At 38.5% G+C, this 22,558-nt stretch overlaps 1 protein-coding gene across 1 annotated transcript; it reads right to left on the bottom strand.

The window, feature by feature from the left end:
• Nucleotides 1-325: 325 nt before the first annotated feature.
• LOC130710032 (probable LRR receptor-like serine/threonine-protein kinase IRK) lies at nt 326-4,767 on the bottom strand. The gene is made up of 2 exons (XM_057559189.1): nt 2,835-4,767; nt 326-2,075 (listed from the first exon to the last, which is right to left on the bottom strand). The coding sequence occupies exons 1-2, from the start codon at nt 4,328-4,330 to the stop codon at nt 632-634; spliced, it is 2,940 nt and encodes a 979-aa protein (XP_057415172.1). The 5' UTR covers nt 4,331-4,767; the 3' UTR covers nt 326-631.
• Nucleotides 4,768-22,558: the final 17,791 nt, after the last annotated feature.

Raw genomic sequence — 22,558 nt, 5'->3', positions numbered from 1 at the left:
TATTTAAACTGCCATTTTTAGAATATTTTTATGTTGATTAGTTAATGATATGGCGTTGATTACATTTTCTTCATGAAAGAGGGTCGTGTATTGTCAACTTGAACTTGAACTCTTCAAATTTCACATGATTGTCGTCTAACGTAGAAGACCTACTAGACATCTTTCATAGTGAAAGATTCTCAACCAGACAAGAGACAAATAAGAGAAATAAAAGGACAGCACAATGCATGCGCCTCATACAAAAAGCGTATAAACAAACTGATCATCATTCCCAGACACACAGAAAAAAAAAGCTGTTCCAAACAATGAAGTGGGACACGAGAAAGAACAAACTTGAATATGAAATATCAGCATTTGAACAACAATTTCCATAACAGAGAAGGGGGGTCCAAAACGGAACCCGGTGAAAAGGAATCCAGCATCCTAGGTGTGCCATAACAGAGGAAATCTCAGATCCAACTACAGAGTACAGATTACAGACTAAAAATACAAAATATTACAATGAAAAAGGAAACATTTTCTAACAAATAATAATATTGTTTTCCTCTCTGTAATGAACAAAACCGGATTCTTCTTCGCCGGATAAACCACCATTGTCAAGAAAATTGGCAAGTTAACTCATCATTATCATTCATCCCAACTCCTCAGTTCCTTCTGAGGGGCATCTTATCAGTTCCAATATGTTAACAACCTCTCCCATTTCAGGTCTGTTAGATGGCACTTGAGATGTACATATTAACCCGAGCTTCATTACCGGAATCGCTTCCTCCGCCGGGAACTTCCCTTGGAGCTTCTCATCAATACATTCATCCACTCTCCCTTCTTCCAATGCGCCTCTCACCATGTCACACAGCACCACCACATCGTCCTCCATGTACTCCACAGGCCTCTTCCCTGTAACAATCTCCAGAACCAATACCCCAAACCCATAAACGTCGCATTTCTCAGTGATCTTCACTGTTTTGCAGGCAAACTCTGGTGCCATGTAGCCAAGCGCACTCTGAATTTTGCTGCTCAAGACGTAACGATCGAGCATAGGCAGCAGCCTTGCTAGGCCATAATCGCCAACTTTTGGTTCACCGTAGCTATCAATTAGCACATTGGTTGACTTGATGTTGTAGTGAATGATGTTGGAGTGGTGCAAGTGAGCTAAGCCCTTTGCTGTCCCGAGAATCACGTTGAACCTCTCATTCCACGAGAGGAAGTTTCCGCCTGAACCTTCATGGAGATGCTTATGCAGACTACCACCAGAGACATACTCGTATATGAGGAGCTGCAGTGATGAAGTCCAATAATAACCTTCAAGTTCCACAAGATTTTGGTGTCTGACTTTTCCTAATTTCTTCACTTCCCTTTCAAAATCATCTTGAGACTTGACAAGGCTCGATACGGTGAGTTTCTTTATAGCAACTGAATGCCCATCTCCGAGAACTGTTTGGTACACGGCCCCAAACCCTCCGCGCCCAAGCTCACAATTCTTGTTAAGTAAAGCATGTGCCCCAGAGCTGAAATCAGGCTCACCTGAAAACATGACAAGCTTGCCAGAGTTGGCATCCGTTGTTGGTGAACGGCTGAATTCATCCCCTGCAGAAAATGTATGGGCAGCAAGAGTTCGAGAAGCGGAGGACCGAACACGGAGGTTAAGAACAGTTATGCCGATGACACCAATTACAATGAAAGCAGCTGCACCAATGGCAATGAGTGCAGAAATGCTGAGAATATTTCTCTTGTGACCAAAATTTGCAGGCAGTACAGAGCCAGAGTCAGTAGTGTTGGGATTCAGAACAATAGGCTTTGGGAGGACAGTAGGGCATGATTTGTTCACTGCAGAGCCACAAAGTGATGGATTGCCAGAAACAGAAGACGGTAAAATGGTGTTGAAAAAACCACCAGCCGGCAATTCACCCTGAAGGTTGTTGTGAGATATATTGAAGGAAAGAAGGTTGGGAAGGTTGGCCAATTGCTTCGGAAGGTTTCCAGTAAGGTCGTTAAATGATAAGTCCACGATTTGTAGATTGGTAAGTTTTGCAACCGCAGCTGGTATCAACCCGCTGAGCCTGTTCTGCGACAGAATCCTACAGAATAAACCAAAGCAGAAAGGGGAAAAAAAGAAGCATAACCAGGGAAGTCAGAGCCATCATAAAAATAAGAGGAGTCGAGACTAAAACATAACATCCCTATTAAGAAAAAAGTAACAATACATGAAACTACAATGATATAAAGTTTAAAACCACACCATGATAAGTTGATAACATTTTATGTACTGAGAAATAAAAAACTTTGGTTGCCAGGTTGTTCATGTCAACATAACCATCCCATCCCCAGTATGTATTATGGACATCTTTTCTTTAATCTTTTAGCTTTTTCAATATTGTAGGGTACATAAAAGGTGAGAAGTATCATTGAACTTAAGACAATTATTGCTGTTGAAGTAACAGGCATAAGCATTGCATTGTGCATGTTTATGGCAAAACAACACAACTGCAAACCAGACTGAATCAAGTTGACACTCAATTATCTTTTATTGCATTATGATACGCAACTTGTATTAATAGAACATGAAAAGGGAAAACAGAAGGTAAAGTCTCCATCAAGGGAATATCAACCATGAACAAACAAGGTGACTTGACTTCAGTTTATATGGGTATAACTATCTAAGTAAATGAAGGCAAGTTAAGCACTTTATAACCAAATATATTGCATGCAGATTTGCTAAATCCATATGATGAAAACTTGCACAAAATTGACTACAAAAGGCAACTTTAATTGCCTACTGTATTGTAGGCATGTGTATAAAATGCTAAAATGAAAAATGGGCTGGAAAAAGAACTTACAAAGTTGTTAACGAAGAGCAGTTCTCAATCGAGGTGGGAATCTTCCCAATTAGGAAGTTCTTTTCCAATATCAACTCTTTCAAGGACATAGCTCCTCCTATTTCCACAGGTATACTTCCGTTGAGCTTATTATAACTCAAATCAAGACTAGAACAAGTTTTCAGTTCACCAATTGCAGCTGGTATAGGGCCTCTCAGAGAGTTCCTTGATAAATTCAAAAGTTGCAAGCTGCTTAAACCTGCAATAGCAGACGTGATTTCACCAGAAAATGCGTTGTGAGATAAATCCAAAACCTGAAGACTCTGAACCGCAACTTCAGCCAGGGAAAACAAAGGGGTTTCCAGGCTACCACTGGGTCTGTTTTCCGATACCAAAACCTTCTCCACATCCGACTTGAAAATCCACGATGGAAGGCCTCCAGACATTGAATTCTGACTGACATCCAAGGCCAAAAGGCTTGTGCAATTCACCATAGACTCTGGCAGATTACCAGTGAAACCATTGGAAGAAAAATTCAAAACCTTCAGTGACTGAAGATTTCCTACAGAGCTTGGCACTTGACCAGAAAATCTATTCCGGGAAAGGTCCAATGTCTCAAGACCCTTCATCTCTCCAATCCACTCAGGAACCTCTCCTGAGAAAGCATTACCACTCAAACTAAAGTAACCACACAACACTAGTCCCTTCAAATCGCCAGGAATGCCACCGGAGAAAGCGTTCTCACTGAAATCAACAGACCTCAAGAGCAAACAACTTCCAAACCCATCTGGAATCTTCCCAGATAACTGATTCCTCGCCAAGCTTATGCTCCTCAAATTCTTCATCGCCTCAACCCCTTTTGGAATCTCTTCCTCCAACATGTTACCAGACAAATCCAAAGCCCTGAGCCCACTCAGCGCCCAAACCCCAGAGGGAACAGAACCTGAAAACTGGTTAAGAGACAGGTCAATGGAAGCAAGAGAAGAACAAGAGACCAAAGTGGAAGGAATGTTCCCAGAAAACTTGTTCCTCGCCAAGGAAACAGTCTTCAGAGACCCACATTGTCGGAAAATCTCATCAGGCACCTCCCCTGAGAGATTGTTGTTGCTCAAGTCAAGAACCCGAAGATTATCAACAATAGCAATGTTGGGGGTTATGCTCCCAGTGAGATTATTGTTCCTGAGAGAAAGCTTCCGCAGAAACTGCAAACGCTGCAAACCTCTCCCAATTCTCCCAGAGAGAGAGAACCCATCAAGGTTCAGCTCCACCACCCTGTTGGATCTAGGGTTACATTTCACCCCAACCCAACCACCGCCACAAGCACTCTCATCATCCTCGTTCCATGACACCAGCTTCCCCTTCGGATCTCGTATGTCAGCTTTGAACACAATCAGCCCCAATACGTCGTCGTTCAGTGACGGGCTCACAGCTACCGCCGCCACCGCCACCGCCGCCGCCGTCAGAATCAGCGGCAACAAGCACAAAAGAAGAGCTCTCATGTTGAATAAAGCTCGCATTCTCCAAACTCTAGACACAACCCATGTGAAATTGAAGAGTGAGTGAGCTGAGTACAAATCAATGGACCAAAATTGAGCAAAACGAGAAATGCTCAGAGGAAGGTAAAGTGTAACAACACACCAAACCCTAGAAACCAAGGAAGGTAGTGAGTTTGCTTTTTCTTGGAGAAGCTTCAGAGTGAAACAAAGCAGAAAAAGTTGAAGAAAACAGCACCAAGAGTGTTGTTGAAGGCACGATCCAGGAAACAGGAACAATCAAATGCAGTTGGAGGTGGAGTTCGCCGGAGAATTGAACCAGACGGCGGAACCACCGTTAGTTACCGGTGGTGGAAAGAAGCTGAACAGGTTTTCCGGTGACCGGAACGGAAGTTTCTCTCTCTAGAATGTCACTATCTTTCTCTCTCTTTGTTTCTCTCCCTTGTGTGCTGTGTGAGCTGCGAACACAGAATTTTTATTAACGGCAAAAGGGTACTGGTTGGTAGATGGGAAATTAAATTTTAGAACAATGCCACGTGGCGATGCACATGCGGGGTTGGGTCCTACGTGGATGACACGTCATTGTTGTCAGTTATTCTTTTGACGTGGATGCTTAGCTGGCATTTTAAATTCCGAGATTGCCCCTTCCTATTTTTTTATATTAAGGTGACATTTGACTATTGATTAGAACTTGGAATTATAAATTAAATCAATTATTGGGGGAAGGAAAACAGAGATATTTGTTTGTTTTTTTCTTTAGCACTTTCGGCGAAGAATAGAATTTCGATAATTGCGTGACCCAATCTTCAAGTTCTTTAAATATTTACCTTTACCACGTGATTGCATTCAATGCAAGTCTTCTTTGACAAGCATCTATTTATGAAGTGAAAGTATATTTGCATGTTTTTTCCATAAACAAAACTATATTTGCATGTATTTAAAAAAAACTTGGTGATAGTTTTTACACACGCTTCAATGTTAATTAAGCATGTGCTAGCTGTATACCCCCCCACCCCAAAATTTATGTTTTTGTCTGATATTGTGAAGTTTGGTTGTGCATGATCAGTGGCGGACCTTGGAAAGGACAGGGAGGAGTCATGGCTCCCTCATGTTTTTGAAAAATTCCTATATATTATGAATTGTTTGGGACTTTTTGTTGGGTCCAGGTGGGCCAGCATCCTGCCTGCAGGTAGCATTCGAAACGGGGCGCTGTCTGCTACGCTATAAGAAATAACGTTGCGCCCTCACTAACACCAATTGGTTTTGGCGTAGTGGTAAGCGCGTGATCCTACAAGTGGTATCAGAGCCAGGTCCCGTGTTCGAATCCCACGGAAGGCATGCTGTGCAGCTAGTTTGGCTGGCAGGTGCTGGGGGGGGGGGGGATTGTTGGGTCCAGGTGGGCCAGCATCCTGCCTGCAGGTAGCATTCGAAACGGGGCGCTGTCTGCTACGCTATAAGAAATAACGTTGCGCCCTCACTAACACCAATTGGTTTTGGCGTAGTGGTAAGCGCGTGATCCTACACTTTTTTGTGTCGAAAGAAATATAATAGATATTTCATAGTACACATTTATAATAATCATTTCTCGTGTCCCAGTGGTTAGTGCCTTGCTATTTTTTCACCAGGTCTGGGGATCGATCAGGGGCGGACTTACATTGGCTTGAGGGGGTTCAACTGAACCCCCTGAACAAAAAAAATTTGCACTTACACTCTGGACTGGGCGAGCCCCTAGAGGGGCAACGCCCAGCATGTATCCCGCCCTGAGGCGGGACCCTGGCCTTCAGATGGGCCTTGACCTCGGAGGCCCAGTTGGCCCAATAGGTAGTACCCAAGCTCTATAAATAGGAGGTAGTTATCAAGTGTAGGGGACTTTTGGCTCATTTGATGAAATAACACTCGAAATTCAGCACTCTCTCTCTCTCATTCTGATTCTCTCTTAGCACAATCCCTCTACCACTAGGTACTATACCTCTCTTCAATATTCATTCCCAGAACATTTGGCGCCGTCTGTGGGGACCGTAAACTTTCTACTCCCATTCACGTGGATTGATTGTGCATAAAGTTACCTCTGATTGTGATTAGGCAATTCTCTGGTTTTCTGATTTTGATTCTGTGACTAGTGATTGGTTTTCCGATCGAGTTTGCATCGTTTCTGGTTTGGATGGAGACTCGACGCAGAAGGCAACATCATTCACCAATGCGACAGCGGATTTCGCCGCCTCGGCGGCCTCATCGTGTTGTCCTGGATTCTCCGGTACGAACGACAGGAGTACAATCGCCTTCTCCTCCTCCATCACCTCCTGTACCACCACCTCCTCCATCGCCTTCACAGGTGGGATCTCTGGAGCGCTCACCAGAGAATTCACCTGCTCCGGAACAACAACCGGCGGTGACGCAGGAGCAATGGCGCCATTTGATGCGCAGCATTGGCAACATCCAGCAGCGGAATGAGCATCTACAGGCTCAGTTAGATTTCTATCGTCGCGAGCAGCGAGATGATGGAAGCAGAGAAGCAGATTCCGTGGCTGAGTTCCGTCCGTTCTCGGAAGATGTCGAGAGTGTGGCGATTCCGGATAACATGAAAACGTTAGTTCTGGATTCTTACAGCGGAGATTCCGATCCGAAGGATCATCTTCTGTATTTTAATATGAAGATGGTGATAATTGCGGCGTCAGATGCGGTGAAGTGCAGGATGTTTCCATCGACGTTCAAATCGACGGCGATGGCGTGGTTCACAACTTTGCCGCGCGGATCGATTTCAAATTTCAGAGACTTCTCATCCAAGTTTCTAGTGCAATTCTCGGCGAATAAGAATCAGCCGGTGACGATCAACGACCTATATAATATTCGCCAGCAAGAAGGAGAATCACTGAAAGAATACATGGCAAGGTACAGCGCAGCGTCGGTCAAGGTTGAGGACGAGGAGCCTCGAGCTTGTGCTTTAGCATTTAAAAACGGTTTGCTACCGGGAGGGTTGAACAGCAAATTGACACGTAAGCCGGCGCGTTCGATGGAGGAGATGCGTGCTCGCGCCAGCACTTATATTCTTGATGAGGAGGACGACGCTTTCAAAAGAAAGCGCGCGAAGTTGGAAAAGGGCGACACGTCGCCCAAGCAGCGATAAAAGGAGGAGTTTCAGATCGGTGGCAAGGCGGAGGGGAAAGAACAAGGTGCGTTCACGAGAGAATGACAAATCGAGATTCAGCGTGTAGAAGGGTGTTAGTTCTTCAAGGCGCATCCAGCGATGGCAGATCGGAGCAACACGGTTCAGACCGACAATGAAGAGCGTCAACAGAGGTGAAGCTTCAGATCGAGGAAGCATGTAGGCGAGGGAGAGCAGATCGGTAATGACGAAGAAAAGAACGAAGGCGAGGAATCTGTCCAGAGCACAATACATGAGGAGCAGAGCCAATCCCGAGACGTTTTTTGATGAGGCGTTGGAATTCTGGCGATCACGTTTGCTTTGGCGAGCACGCGTTGGCTTTGGCGAGCACGTTTTGAGGTTAGGCGGCGAGCAAGTGTTGTTGGCAACGGAGTTCGGCGGCGGGAGAACGTCGCTGGCGTTGGAATCTGGCAAGCACGTTTTACTCCGGCGGCGGAATTCTGGCGGGCACGTTTTGTTTTGGCCGTGGAAGTTTGGCGAGTAAAGCGTTGCTATGGTTAAGATCGCTGGCAACAAATTTTCCAATTCCTTCAAACTTTTCCTCCATCTTTCATTTGATTCCCTTCTCAGTTGTTGTATTTCCTAATTTTCTTATTTTGAAGTTGATGTTAGAAGTTATATTGTCCTCACTGGTTTTGATTCAGACAGAGAGGAGCAAATCGGATCAAAGAGAAGGAGTGGGTGAATTGAGGCACACCATTAAAGTTTTATGAAACTTGGAAGACTCTTCCATAAGCGGTTTGTTATTGGGTGGGACAAGCTCCTGATGGCGCGATTTAGTTACAAAGTGAAACAAGTTTCACGATGAACTAAATTAGCCCCGGAAAAGCCCACGTAACCACCGGATTCATTGGCGATGTGTGGGGTACAAATTGCCCATTCTACTGAGCACCGCTTTGGTAATCCAACTGGCCATTGGAACCCAAAGCACTTTGAGTCCCGAAATGGGACGATCACACCAAGGGTGGCGACCTACCGCTAGGGTGGTGACCTCATGCCAAAGGGTGGCGACCAAACGCTATGGGTGGCGACCTGTAAGACTCAGTTTTTAGACACACAAAAGTCGCCAAAAGGGTGGCGACCTCACGCTGAGGGTGGCGACCTACCGCAAGCGGGTCGCGACCTACCGCAAGAGGATGGCGACCTACCGCTAAAGGGTCGCGACCTACCGCCAAAAATGAGGGTAGCGACCTACCGCAAAATGGTGGCGACCTACCGCAAGAGGGTCGCGACCTACCGCAAGAGGGTTGCGACCTACCGCCAAAAATGAGGGTAGCGACCTACCGCAAAATGGTGGCGGCCTTACGCTGAGAGTGGCGAGCAAGTCAAACTAATTTCTTATAAGGCTAAAGCAAGATGGTGATGGCGATGCGGCAAGTGAGGACGCTCCTACTCCTCATGACTTGGACACAGAGTCTGGTGGACTTGTAGACTATGGCGAGTGAGGGAGCATGCGTGCTGGGCGGATCTTCTCCTAGGGACGATGCGGCGGCGACTTCAGCTTGAAGACACATTGTGCTCTCATGCTTCAAGCTCGGTGTCTTGTGGACTGGTTGAGTCCCTTCGCCATATTAGGGGACTCGCCCAGGAAGCAACTTGATCCATGAAGATGCTACGAGGGGAGGATGCGGGAGAGATTGGCGGGAGACCATGTCACCAGGCCAGCCAGCTTCTATTCAGCGAGTCACGTCATATGAGGCGGGCCACCACGACTCCTTAATCTTGTAGGCGTTTGTACACCATCTTTCTAGGTCCCGCGTCAATCGGAGATTCATGTATTTGCGTATTTCCTTGCGCTATTGGCGGTTTGTGTTTCATTTGCGCCATGTCGGCGACCTACACGCTTTATACATCCTTTGTTGATCCCGCCAAGTAACGTGGCTAGGTGATCTTCTAGGCGGGGAAGCTATTGCAACTAGAAGCTTGGGAATAGTTCCTGCGCGTTGGTCGAAACCGCCAGCCGAGGAACGCCGTACCAAGTGGAAAGTGGCAACGGGCGACCTGCTAGGGGGATCACAAGGGGACAGAGATTGACGGTCACATTTTGGAGACACACTTCGCTCTCCTGCTTCGAGCTTGTGGACTTGCGAACCAAGGGCGCTCGCCCTTCATCTTTTGGCTGTCAAACCCAATTGTTATTGTTTGTGGGAAAGCGCGAAAAGCCTCGCCACTATAAAGATCAAACACCATCGCCTGACAGGTGACACCAACAACAAAGTTCAGTCGCTCGCCGGGGTTACCGCCAGTCAATGATTGAATGATCAGCACATGACCCATGCCTGCCACCTTTTCCGCCGGCGAACGATCATACACCTGCTCCAACTTATCGCCAATACGAAGTAATCGTCCTCGCCGCTTGTGGACTAGTGGACTTGCCAGCTCGGGTTGCTCGTCAAGTCAGTGGACTGGGTAACTGAAAATGCAAGTTTCCTTTTGCTCACGCCATGTTGGCGATATAGTTTACTTCTCTTTTCTCAAGCCATGTTGGCAGTGCAGATTCTGGTGTACTGTAAGACATATGTAAAAGCATTTAAAAGACACCCTTAGCTCTCGTACCTCGAGCTCGGTGTCTTGTGGACTAGTGGACTGGGCGAGCCCCTAGAGGGGCAACGCCTAGCATGTATCCCGCCCTGAGGCGGGACCCTGGCCTTCAGATGGGCCTTGACCTCGGAGGCCCAGTTGGCCCAATAGGTAGTACCCAAGCTCTATAAATAGGAGGTAGTTATCAAGTGTAGGGGACTTTTGGCTCATTTGATGAAATAACACTCGAAATTCAGCACTCTCTCTCTCATTCTGATTCTCTCTTAGCACAATCCCTCTACCACTAGGTATTATACCTCTCTTCAATGTTCATTCCCAGAACACACTCCTATATAATATTTTTTTTGAACCCCCTGAAAATTTTAAACTATACTAGTAGACCAAGCTTTGCACCTATTTGTACTAAAGACTCACACTCACTTACTCTCTCACTTTCTCTCACACACGCGCACTCAGCCACTCACCCTCTTTCTCTCGCTACCCTTAGTCTTACCTAACTGAGAAGTGAGAACTGCAATCAGGATCATCGTCTACACAATAGCTCAATCTCAAATTATGCTTCTTCCTTTGTTCAATTTTTCTGTTTCGAGTTAGTTACTTAGTTCTTGAAGACAATCGACTTATTCATTTATCTGATCTTTACTAAATTGGAAACGTTCAATGAGAATAGTATATGTTTCTGGTGTTTTCAGTTTAGATTTCTCATCTCTGTTGGTCAATTTAAACTAAGATATTTTACAAAATGGTGATTGGGATATGTGAAGTAATATGTGCTCAAATCACCATCATCACATGTAATCTCCACTGAATTTGTCAAACTTGATAATTTCATTTGTAGGCAACCAATAACATAAACAGAACGAAGGAGCATGAATTTAGTATAACACAATAGAATTTCAATTGCAGTCCCTAAAAGTCTAATAAATAATTATTGAATGTCAAACGTGATACTAAAATGATAGATATTAATGAATCATACATACATATGCATGTGCATATATAGATAAATATCTGCAGATACAGAATTTCAAGTGATGAGTATTTTTTTCTCTGTTTTTACTTATTTGCCTGCTATTTTTGTTAGCAAGTAAAATGATAAGAGAAAGTCGCTTTTATATTTTTTTGCAAGTTTTATGTAAGATTTAACTTTATTCAGTTTTCCCTCGATTGAGGGGAGAAAATGATCGCTAGTGTTAGTGTAAGTTTTCAACGATTTCAGAATATGAAATCACGCAGAGGAAAACTATGACTTGTATAATTTATGATATATGAACATATTAAAGTTGTTTTAAATTATATTTTTACCGATGTGTTCATTTGAAAAATTTGAACCCCCTGACCCCGGGGTCCTGGATCCGCCACTGGGATCGATTCCTCTTTGCACCTGATTTTAAGGTGTTATTTTCACATTGTTTTATATTTTACCAACTATACAATTGGCTCCACTTTTGACCAGATTTTAAATTGGACTTCATTTATATCTTTTAACTTATCATTAATCTTGATAATAACTTTTATACTATTAGTTATACAAGCTCAAAAAGAATAAAAAATGACCATTTGCTCGTATTGCTACTGAAAAAATTAATTCATGTATTAACATAATATTTTAGCTCCCTCAAATATTCTGATCAAGTTCCGCCACTGTGCATGATAATAAGAAAAAACTTTTAATCTATCCAAAGCTTTAACTTAATTTAATGGATATATTGTGAAGTTTTGTTTGCTTTAATTGTTGGTGGGATTTCTAAATAGTTTTCTTCAAATCGAGTATATACAAAAGGATGTTTCAAAAAAAAAAGAGTATACAAAAGGATATATGATGAAAAATTAAACTCACGATGGGCCTTATAACGAAGTTGATTATCTCCAAATTATTTTGAGAACTCCCTAGCTAGCTAAACTAATTTGGAGACTGGAGTCAAAACAACAGAAATTAAAAACGAGTCCTTAAACAACAAAAGGCCAAACATTTTAGCCTGCTACTCAACATCGAGGGTGTTATCTCTAGGTTGGACGTGAGATCAGAAGAGGGATCCAAGACTTCTCGTGTCTCCTTCATGAATAGTACTAGCATGTGATGTGAGTAATTAGATTTCCATGTCATAAATAAGAATGCCAGGGTGAGTATATAGTATTGTAATATCATTATTATTTTTAATGGTTTATAACAGTGTTGGTAATCAAAGATTATCAACGGTGATTACTTAACTAAACTTTTGAGTTTGAGTATTGTGTATGGAAAAAAATAATATTCGAGACAGATAGTCCCACTAGTATGCAAATATTACAAACTCGAATATGATAGTTTCCTGTCAAGAATACCTACCTCATAAAAAAAATCATCATTTGGGAGTTAATTAAAAAGTATTAGAACTATAAATATTTATTTAAAGGTTTTAAAATATAGTGACCTGATTAAAAATTGGGTGGAACTAAAATGATTTATTGATCGGTTTAACCTTAAAAGAAAGGTATTTAATTTTATCAAACTAATTGTTAATTGACATGGTGATTCAACACTTCGTATCTTAAGTAAGTGCATTCTGCATTGGTAGTTTTGATTATGAACCATGTTTTGATTGAAAAAAGAAACTCATTGGTCAAAGAAAAGAAGAAAAATGGGTCTTAATTAAAACAAATTCTAGCAGAATAATAGTCTCTCATAAGGGTGCACACGGATAAAGTTTGATGGAATTTCTGCCTAAATAAAACTCAAACCAATCAAAACTGTTTGGGTTGAGTTGGAAAATTCATGAGTTTTAGTTTTACGGACAATGTTCGGATAGGTTTGAGAGGGTTGATCGGATTGCTATTAAAATAATACTAATGCAAAAATATGATTTTTTTATTTATAAAAACCACACAAACTTGATAAATCACTTTATAGTACTAAATAACATGATTCAAAATAGTTCCAAAAATTTGTCAAAATCTCTCATCAAACTAACAAACATATTCTCATCCCAAACTAGTTTCCTAACTCAAATAACTAACACAATCTATTAAACAATCTCTGACTTAAAAGTTTAGGGTTTAATCCTTTCAGTAATTTTTAGTTTACACTTTGCAATATTTAAAATTTTTGTACAAACATTTAGTGTTTGATCTCGAGAGAAAACACAGCTTTATCATCTATTTTCCTTAATTAGCTTCATTTCCTCTTGCAAAAAAAATCATAATTAGCTTAAATTATCTTGAAAAAGCCATCTCTTTCTCTCAAGAGTGATTCGGGATCTAATTAAATTCAATTGTAAATGAGACATGGGTACGCTTTTCTCAAGTAATAATACAGGAAAAGAGGAAGTGCATTTATACTTTTAAGACTTTGGAGGGAAAGTTAGCTGGATGCAAGACGTCCCATGCTGGAAAGAAAAAGAAAAGCATTAAAAGCAAGTAGGTGACTGTGGTGGGTGGTGCCATTAAAGAAAGATGTGCAGAAGATAGTGGAGGATAAATGGCGTGGAGCAGCAGTGCAGGAGTGCGCAGGAATCTAAAAGGGACATGTACATTTTCGGGTCCCTCTAATATCTATATATGTGTTTGGACCGGTGCTCTAAGAATTGATTTAATTTTGAACGAATTTAATACTACTAAAATTGTGTATGGTAAATGTGAGTTAATTAAAAGAGTAAAATACACTCACCTCCCTCAAGGTTTGCAAGAATGACACTCCACCACATTGTTTTTTAAAATCTACACTCCACCCCATTTTTTATAAAGGCAAAATTTAGTGACGAAAACAAATTCGTCACTAATGAAAAATAATTACTAATTAGTTAAAATTTAAATAAATTAAATGCATATACACTATCATACATCAATTTATGAAAATAATTTTACTGAATTAAATTTAAAAAAACCATCCACTCTGTCTGTTAAGTCCACGTCTCATCTATCTCCAAATCATATTTCTCACCACAAACGGTCACCACCAAACCTTTGCTCCCTTTAACACGACGACAACCATCCCAGAATGTGAAACCCCATGACACCACCATGCCTCAAAGTTTTGTTGCGACCTGAACCCCAGAACGTGAATCGCACATCCCCAAAGCCACTTGTTCAACTACTTGTTGTGAACTTCACCCCTTTAAGTTGTGAGCGAACGCTTTGTTGGTTTAAAATGTTGTTGGATTTTGTTAAATACGGTGCTCCACCGCATCGTTGGGTTCTAATAACCTCCGATCCACTTCATATTTATTAATTTTGTTTCTCTATTTTCTTCACCCATTTGTGTTGCTTTTTGGGTTTACAATCCAATTTTAAAAATTGGAGGTATAAATAGATTGTTTTGATTAAAATTGAATTATTACCAAATATGAAAACACAAGCATGTTTCACTATGTTCAAGATATGGTTTGTCAACTAGTCATGTTTGCTATTGCAGAATTTGCATTGTGAATTTACGGAGGAAGAACACGATTGAGAGAATGAGGAGGACTGTGATGTTTTCATTTTTATATTTATTGGATTATATTGAAAATATTTTTTGAAATTATTGATTAACAATTTAAATATAACTAATTATTAATGAAGAATATTTTTCGTCACTAAATTTGCCTCTATATAAAATGGGGTGGGGTGTAGATTTTAGATAAAAATGGGGTGGAGTGTTATTCTAACAAAATTTGAGGGGGATGAGTGTACTTTACTCTAATTAAAATGATATGATTGATGTTTAGATATCTTTATGAAAGAAATGTGTTTTGTAGGGCAAAATTTATGAAATTCTCTTGTAAAATCTCAGAATTAATTGTGTTTAACATGGAATCAACTTGTTAGAAATAATAATTTAAAACCATTCATGTGATCATTGAGGTAATTAGTTGTTTGACAGAATCAACTATTTGTTGTGTGGTAAGTGGAATTGATTTTGCTTAATTTAGTGGTGCCTTATAATTTATTTGATTAAGTAGAATTGATAGTAGTTTTCAAACATGATGCTATCACAGGCTGACCCGATTAAGTGTTTTTATTTTTTAATTTATTTTAGTTTGCCTCAATTGTAAATTATATTATTAGGACCCCGCCTCCAAATTCTTTCACTATCCCCTCCCTTCTTCCATCTTCCTTCCCCTCGGGGGCGGATCCAGACGTTATATATCAATGTGGCTAAACATAAAAGAAATTATAGAGACTAAAATATATTGAAAATATTTTTTTTTCGAAAAAGATAAATGTTATAGATAAAACCATGAGAGAAAGTTTTTCATGGAAATAGAAGAGTTTACAGTCCAAGAAGGACCAGACTTACAACGAAATATAACAAAAGAAACAAAGTGAAAACAACAGTACGATAAAGAAACAGGAACAATAAAACAGGAAAAAATACAATAAGAAGACAACAATCTATACTACACTAATATTGGAGGCCGAAAAATAGGAGGTGCATGAGAAATCCACTGTAGCACATAGCATGTTACAACAAAATTTCTTCTAATGAATTTTTTGAGTAGCTTGCAAAGTGGTCAGTGAAGGTTTTGCCGTTTATTACAATTTATATGTTTGAGTATATTTTTCTGTATATATGTATTGTATTGGATGACATGATGAGCACAATAATTTGAGTGAACATTGATTTCATGATAGATATGAATAACAGACACAGTATCAAATACGTTCAGGAAGAGAATAGAATGAAAGCAACACACAATTGTGAGAGCATATAAAATGAAAGCATATGAATTAAAAAAAAAAAAACCGGTGTGGCTAAAGCCACATCTAGCCTCAACATGGGTCCGCCCATGCTTCCCCTCAATAATTGGCGAGATCACACATCGAACCAACAACATTCTCAAATCTTCAATGATCTCATCCTTGAAATCAAATAGAGCAAATGCTTCATGAAGGACACAAACACTATGCTCGTCCACCTTCTTCTTTAGCGTTATTAGTGACCTCGAGAGTAGAAAAGGGAGAGTCAGAAATCAACGTCTCTCAGTCAAGCTAATTTTTCTTCCACATTCTTCACATAAACACTCAAACCCTGAAGACAAAGCAAAATCTAATTCGAACACGATCAAACTGTGCAACTCATGTTATAGAGCATATCAGAGGTGCAAAACGCTTTCCTATGGTGTGAAACGCATAGCAGCACGGTGTGGGAGAGAGTTTCAAGTCGCTCGAGAAGTTCCTGCTTCTCATGGAGTTTGTGTTCGTTGTGAGATTTGGAACAGCAGGAGAGTGATAAAGAGATTTGGTGTGAGGGTTTTAAGGATTATGTTCATGATAGTTATAGATGGATTGGAGGTTGTGGTAATGGAGCCACAGAGGGATAGAGGTGACAGTAGGGGTGGAGGAGGGCTTGATGGAATGGACCAGAGTTTTGAGAAAGAGTTTTGAAGGTTGCTTAGTCTTGTAGCGAGGGACAAAAACTCTTGCGCTAAGGACTAGTGAGATGAGTGAAACCTCTTCTCCATTGCACTTTTTTGTTATGTTAGCACCCAAAAATAGTGAAAATTCGGCTGACTACGCCGACTGTTGATTAGCTGATTTTGACTGTTTAAATATGGCAGTTGAATTTAGTTAGCTGAGTTACAAGGTGCTGAATACGGTAGTTGTTAGATGATGGATCGACTAATAATAAGTTGTTCGCTAATGGAGCGATTATCAATTAGTCGTTAGCCGGTGAATCGGTGTTCAGTCAATCGTTAACCGATAGATCGACTGTCAATCAGTCATTAGTCGATAGATCAACTTTCAGTTAGTCGTTAACCGATTTGGGCCTTGAAATGTGGAAGGTTGCTAGCCTAAATTTGTTACTTGAGTAAAATTCCAAGATAAAGAACGTCCTAGAAGAGATAATGTAGTTTTTGTTGATAACAACAAATCCTTACTTTTAAGAAAAGGAATATTCTGCATAGATATTGAGAGTTTTACTATAATTAATGAATCTTTAAGTGATATTTCCGTTCAACACTTGAAGAGAAAGTCAGAATGAATCTTCGTGCCACAAACATATGAGCTTAGTGCAGCCACCCGATCAACTTGGGAAAGGAAACACACTAGCATGATATGATGGTTTTTCAAGATGTGATAGGATGCCATGATCTTAAATTTTTGTATGCGTGCTTAGTATCTAGAGAACATGATAGACTTCATGGAAGACAAATAATTGTTGTAATCACTTGATTAAAGAATCACTACTTTGGTGACGTGTCGCTCCCAGATTAATTCTCAAGCCAATTTAATGATGTGTCGCTCCCAGATTAATTCTCAAGCCAATTTAATGACGTGTCGCTCCCAGATTAATTCTTAGGCCAATTTGATGATGTGTCACTCACAGATTAATTCCCATTTGATATTAAAAATATTAAAAAAAAGCATATATGTACATTTTTATAATAAATAAAAGAAAAACAAATCCGTGAAAAAAAAATCACATATAAAAAAATATTTTTTAAAGATTTTATTTTGTTTTTATTGTTATTGGTTACATTAGTTTGTTATTAGTCTTATCTCATTGAGATATAGTTTAGATTTGTTTCTCTATTTTAGATAAGTATCTATTTAAATAGTTAAATAGAGATGGGTTTAGATAGATTTAGTTTCTTTCTATCTCTTTGTTAGATTAATAATAAACTAAATCTTAACAGATATTCAACATAGTCCTTATATGTCTTTGGCTTCTCTGCATTTTTAGGACTTTCTTCTTCCCCATCTTCTCTATTCGTACAACTTGCTTTGTTCCCTTTTTATAGACAATATTTTGTTCTATTTCAGCTGCTTTATGCTACCTTTAATCCATGGAGACTGTCTTCTTGATTGAATGATTGACTTTTACTTAACTCTTGACTGACAAAGATTAAATGTGTTTTGATTCAGGTTCGATGTGGGAATGTGCCTTCAAGCTGTCTATTTAAAAGACCATGAATGAGAAATAAATTGATTGAAGAGGTAAGCTAACATAGAAATAGAAACCGTTTTGTGTTTTATGTTTTTGATATGTTATTTGAATTGTGATCATTGTTATTGCTCACCTTTCTTTTCTTGGATTTTCCTTCTCTATATTGTGGACTGCACTCTAGAATTTAACAACTTCAGTGTTTGTTATTGTAAACATATGCATGTAGTTTTGTTGTTTAATCAACAGTGATATAGTTCACTGACATAGTATCATCTTAAGTTGCATACTTCACTTTGTTATTCCTGACCCTATTTTATTAATTATAGCATCGTATTGAATGTTGTTTTTAGTAAAATGTATACAAATTGAATAATTCTAAATAGTTAGTGTATATTTTTTTTAAAAAAATTGTATATTGGAAAACACAAAAAGCCATTTGAATTAATTTTTTGAATAGGTAACTGGATTTAAATTTAAGGGATTTATAAAAAAAATCACATGTTGACAAAAAATATGAAGAAAAATACAACAAGATATCCAAGCACATGTAGACCTTTTTAAATTTTAAATTATATTAGGATTTAAGTTGTTTATTTCTTGATTTTTTCTTGGGTATTTTATTTTATTTTGAGAGTACTAATTAGTTTTTATTGAATTTTCAGATTTTTATTTAATTCATGATTTTATGAGTTTTTATTGTGATTTGCTAGATTTTGATAGTTTTTATCTATCTTTAATTAGTACTTTTTTAAATTTTAGTTTTGATTAGGATTTATGTTGTTTATTTTTTGATTTTATCTTGATCTTTTATTTTATTTTAAGGTTATTAATTAATTTTTATGGTGTCTTTATTGAATTTTCGGATTAAAATATTTTTTAAGGATTTTGTTTTTTATTGTTAGTTGTTTTTTTTTTTGAAAGTGAAATGTATATTATTAATAATAAAGCCTGAGCCTAAAATATGACTCAAGATTGAAGGAAGTACAAGATGTCCAAGAAAGATCATTACAATAGCAAAGGTGCAAATTGAAAGTGCACAAACCCACCACCAACCCACAGAATGGCAAGTAACAGAATCCCAAGAAGGAGCCTCATTAAAACCTTGCTAGGAAAAACTCAATGGGATAAAAACCTAACAAGGAAAAAGAGTACCACCAACATGGGAAAGCCAAACTGCAACTAAACCAAAACTTATTAACAAGCTCGTATTTGATGCTGAAGCTGTAGATATTCCTTTGCAGAGTAGCAGACTTGAAATAGTCATCAGTAAAACAAACTCCAAAACCAAACAGAAAAAATCACATAAACCAAACAGCAGCGGTTGGCATCAGCAAGACAGCAAGGAAAAGCATCAGTGACAGGATAGCAACGACAACAACAGCAATATCAGCAACAGCAGCAGCAAAATAGATATCTACGACAACAGAGAAACATGACAGCAATAGCAGCAATAGCATAGCAACGACAGCAACAGCAATACCAGTAACAGCAGCAGCAAAACAGAAATCAGCAACAGCAACTAAGACAGCAATAACAGCAACAACAAACAGCAACGACAACAACAGCGATATCAGCAACAACAACAACATCACCGACAGAATTAACATCAGCACCAGCATACATCAACAATAAAAACAGCAAGCTCCTAACATGAATTAGCAAATTTCGATATCTCAGCAAAACAACAGCTGGAAAAATATGCAGCAGCCCCAAAACGTTTCTCATAACCTCTTCAGACAACAGCCAACGATCCAGGCGAGACCACAGCCCCTCATTGCGGCTTGAGAACCAAGTATACTCTCTATTGGTCAGAGGCAAATCCAGTAAGTTACTATCATGCACAAACTGTTGGAAGGATAAATCTCCCGCATCTAAAACAAGACCGTTCAGATCCAAGCAGAACTGCATTAAAATCACCTCCAAGACACACCAAACCACCATGGCGCATAACACGTTGCATAAGAGCCTCAAAACATTATCTGTGTTCCGCCTCGGAATGAGGGCCATAAACATTTCCTACCAATACTGTATTATCAAGATTAGGAAGTTTCACAGTCATAAGAATAAACCATGTTTCAACTGCCACTGACAAGACCTGCAGATAACTCTCCCGCCACAAACACATCAGCCCCCCCCGCTGAGCCAACAGAAGAAGATTCAGCATGCTGCATATTCAAGCTTTGAGACCAAGAAGCTATTGTACGCTGCCTTTGTTCATTTAATTTAGTCTCCTGTAACAACACAAGTTCTGGTTTCAATTGCATCACTGCCTTTTTGACTGCCTCTCTTTTTGTTCTATCTCCAAGCCCACGAACGTTCCAAGTCAACCACGACCCCGGCATATTAACTGAGATGGGGATGATTTTGACGAATCTGAGCCTCTAAACCACGAAGCATCAAAGCTTCTGATCCTCGCGGTTTCAGGCCCAATTGTTTACCAAGTAACCAGGTTCTCTGAGATATAGTTTATATTTGTTTCTCTATTTTAGATTAGTATCTACTTAAATAGTTAAATAGAGATAAAAAAAATATTTTTTAAAGATTTTGTTTTGTTTATATTGTTATTTGTTAGATTAGTTTATTATTTGTCTTATCTCATTGAGATATAGTTTAGATTTGTTTCTCTATTTTAGATTAGTATCTACATAAAAAAATATTTTTTAAAGATTTTGTTTTGTTTATTGTTATTTGTTAGATTAGTTTATTATTAGTCTTATCTCCTAGAGATATAGTTTAGATTTGTTTCTCTATTTTAGATTAGTATATACTTAAATAGTTAAATAGAGATAGGTTTAGAGATTTATTTTGAGAGTACTAATTAGTTTTTATCGTATTTTTATTGAACTTTTGGATTTTTATTTAATTCAGGATTTTATGAGTTTTTATTGTGATTTGCTAGATTTTGGTAGTTTTTATCTATCTTTAGTTAGTACATTTTTAAATTTTAGATTTGATTAGGATTTATGTTGTTTATTTCTTGATTATATCTTGGATCTTTTATTTTATTTTTGATTTATTTTGAGGTTATTAATTATTTTTTATGGTGTCTTTATTGAATTTTCGGATTTTTATTTAATTTATGATTTTATAAGTTTTTACTGTGATTTGCTAAATTTTGATAGTTTTTATATATCTTTAATTAGTACATTTTTAAATTTTAGATTTGATTAGAATTTATGTTGTTTATTTCTTGATTTTTTCTTAATTTGTCTTATTTTAATAAATATTAATTTCAGGAAAAAGGAGCTGATCTGGTGCTGAGGGTCCATAGAGCTACCATGGACACGTAGAGATTTGATGGTTGCTAGGTGAATTTGGCAGAGTTTCTCATTAGCTGCGAACTGCGGTTGTTTCTATATTGTTTCCATTTATCACCTAAGAGAAGTGTGTTTACTTAAATTTTCAAACTCATGTAAGGATGTAACAGAAGGGGAAATTAATCAGGGACTGTTAAGTTAGTTAGATGTTAGTATAGTAGTTACTTAGTACTAGGACGAGATGAGTTATAAATTGAGGGAAATCAAATTAGATGAACACATTATGTAACATTATATATCTCTCATTAAGTATGTCCTTTAGTATCTGAAAATATTGCTAAAGTATGGTATTGAACATGTCTTAAGCACAAGAGAAAGTTCTTCGTGCAACACATAGATAAAAAGTGATTGTTTGAACTTATAGGTCGAAATCTAATTCCTATGAGTGGTAAATAAAAAATCAATATGATGTCATTACTTTTTTCATAACTTTTTAAAAGTTTTAAAAAGAAATAAATATAAAGGCATGACAATTTGATGATTAAAATGTGTCGTGTAGAGATTAGAAAACATTAATAAATATATGATGTATTTTTGTTTAAGTTAAACTATAGGGTTAAGAGTTCCCACAGGGATGAACATTTTACATGAAAATTCATGTAAAATTAACAGAAAAAGCTCCTACGGGGCAAAAAGCTATAAATAAACCAAGGTATTGATCCATGCCTTAAACACAAGAGCAAATTTCACCGTAAAAATACTAGAAATATTTGTTCTGTAGATGCACACAATTTTCTACTGCTTATCTTTCTGAAACCTAAAAGCGACTGTTGTTTGTATTTGTGTATAATTTTCAATTGATATGTTTTAATTTTAAACTACTATAATGCTACCCGGTGACATATCCAGGAATTTCAAGTCGTGGAGGCAATATATACAAATAAATTTATAGCATTAAAAAAAGGGGTTAAATACGTTTTTTCATCCTTAAATTTTAAGCAAGATTTGGTTTTCGTTCCCTCGGACCTATCTCGGCTTTTACTTCGGTAAGGAATGTAAACCAAATCTCACTCAAAGTTCATAGACGAAAAACCTATTTAACCCTTTTTTAATGCTATAAATTTATTTGCATGATTTTCTATTGGTTTTTAAAACCACAAGCTCACACTCTATTTAAAAATTAAAATGTATGGATTGTACTTGAGTACAGGAAATGAGAAACAGGTTAAAGATGGAATGTCAAAATCTAAAGCGTGGGGGCAATATTTTTGTTCACAGCAAGCGTGGGGGCAAATGATATACATTTACAGATTTACTATTACAAAATATTATATTAGTTATATAGTTATACAGTTTTAAGAAAAAGTCGTGGGGGCATTTGCCCCCATAGTGCTATAAGTGCATCCGTCCCTGATGCTACCTATGTGAGATTTTATTTTATA

The sequence above is a fragment of the Lotus japonicus genome, chromosome 1 (genome assembly GCF_012489685.1).
Source record: "Lotus japonicus ecotype B-129 chromosome 1, LjGifu_v1.2".
Taxonomy (NCBI): domain Eukaryota; kingdom Viridiplantae; phylum Streptophyta; class Magnoliopsida; order Fabales; family Fabaceae; genus Lotus; species Lotus japonicus.
Note: the sequence above shows the minus strand (reverse complement) of the source record. Positions and strands in the feature narration are given on the sequence as shown.

Bases quoted from the DNA above. Each gene is read 5' to 3' on its own strand.
- LOC130710032 (XM_057559189.1), bottom strand. From the start codon at position 4,330: ATGCGAGCTTTATTCAACATGAGAGCTCTTCTTTTGTGCTTGTTGCCG. The intron at 2,076-2,834 runs GTAAGTTCTTTT...TTTATTCTGTAG, and splicing joins TGCTCTTCGTTAACAACTTT to GATTCTGTCGCAGAACAGGC.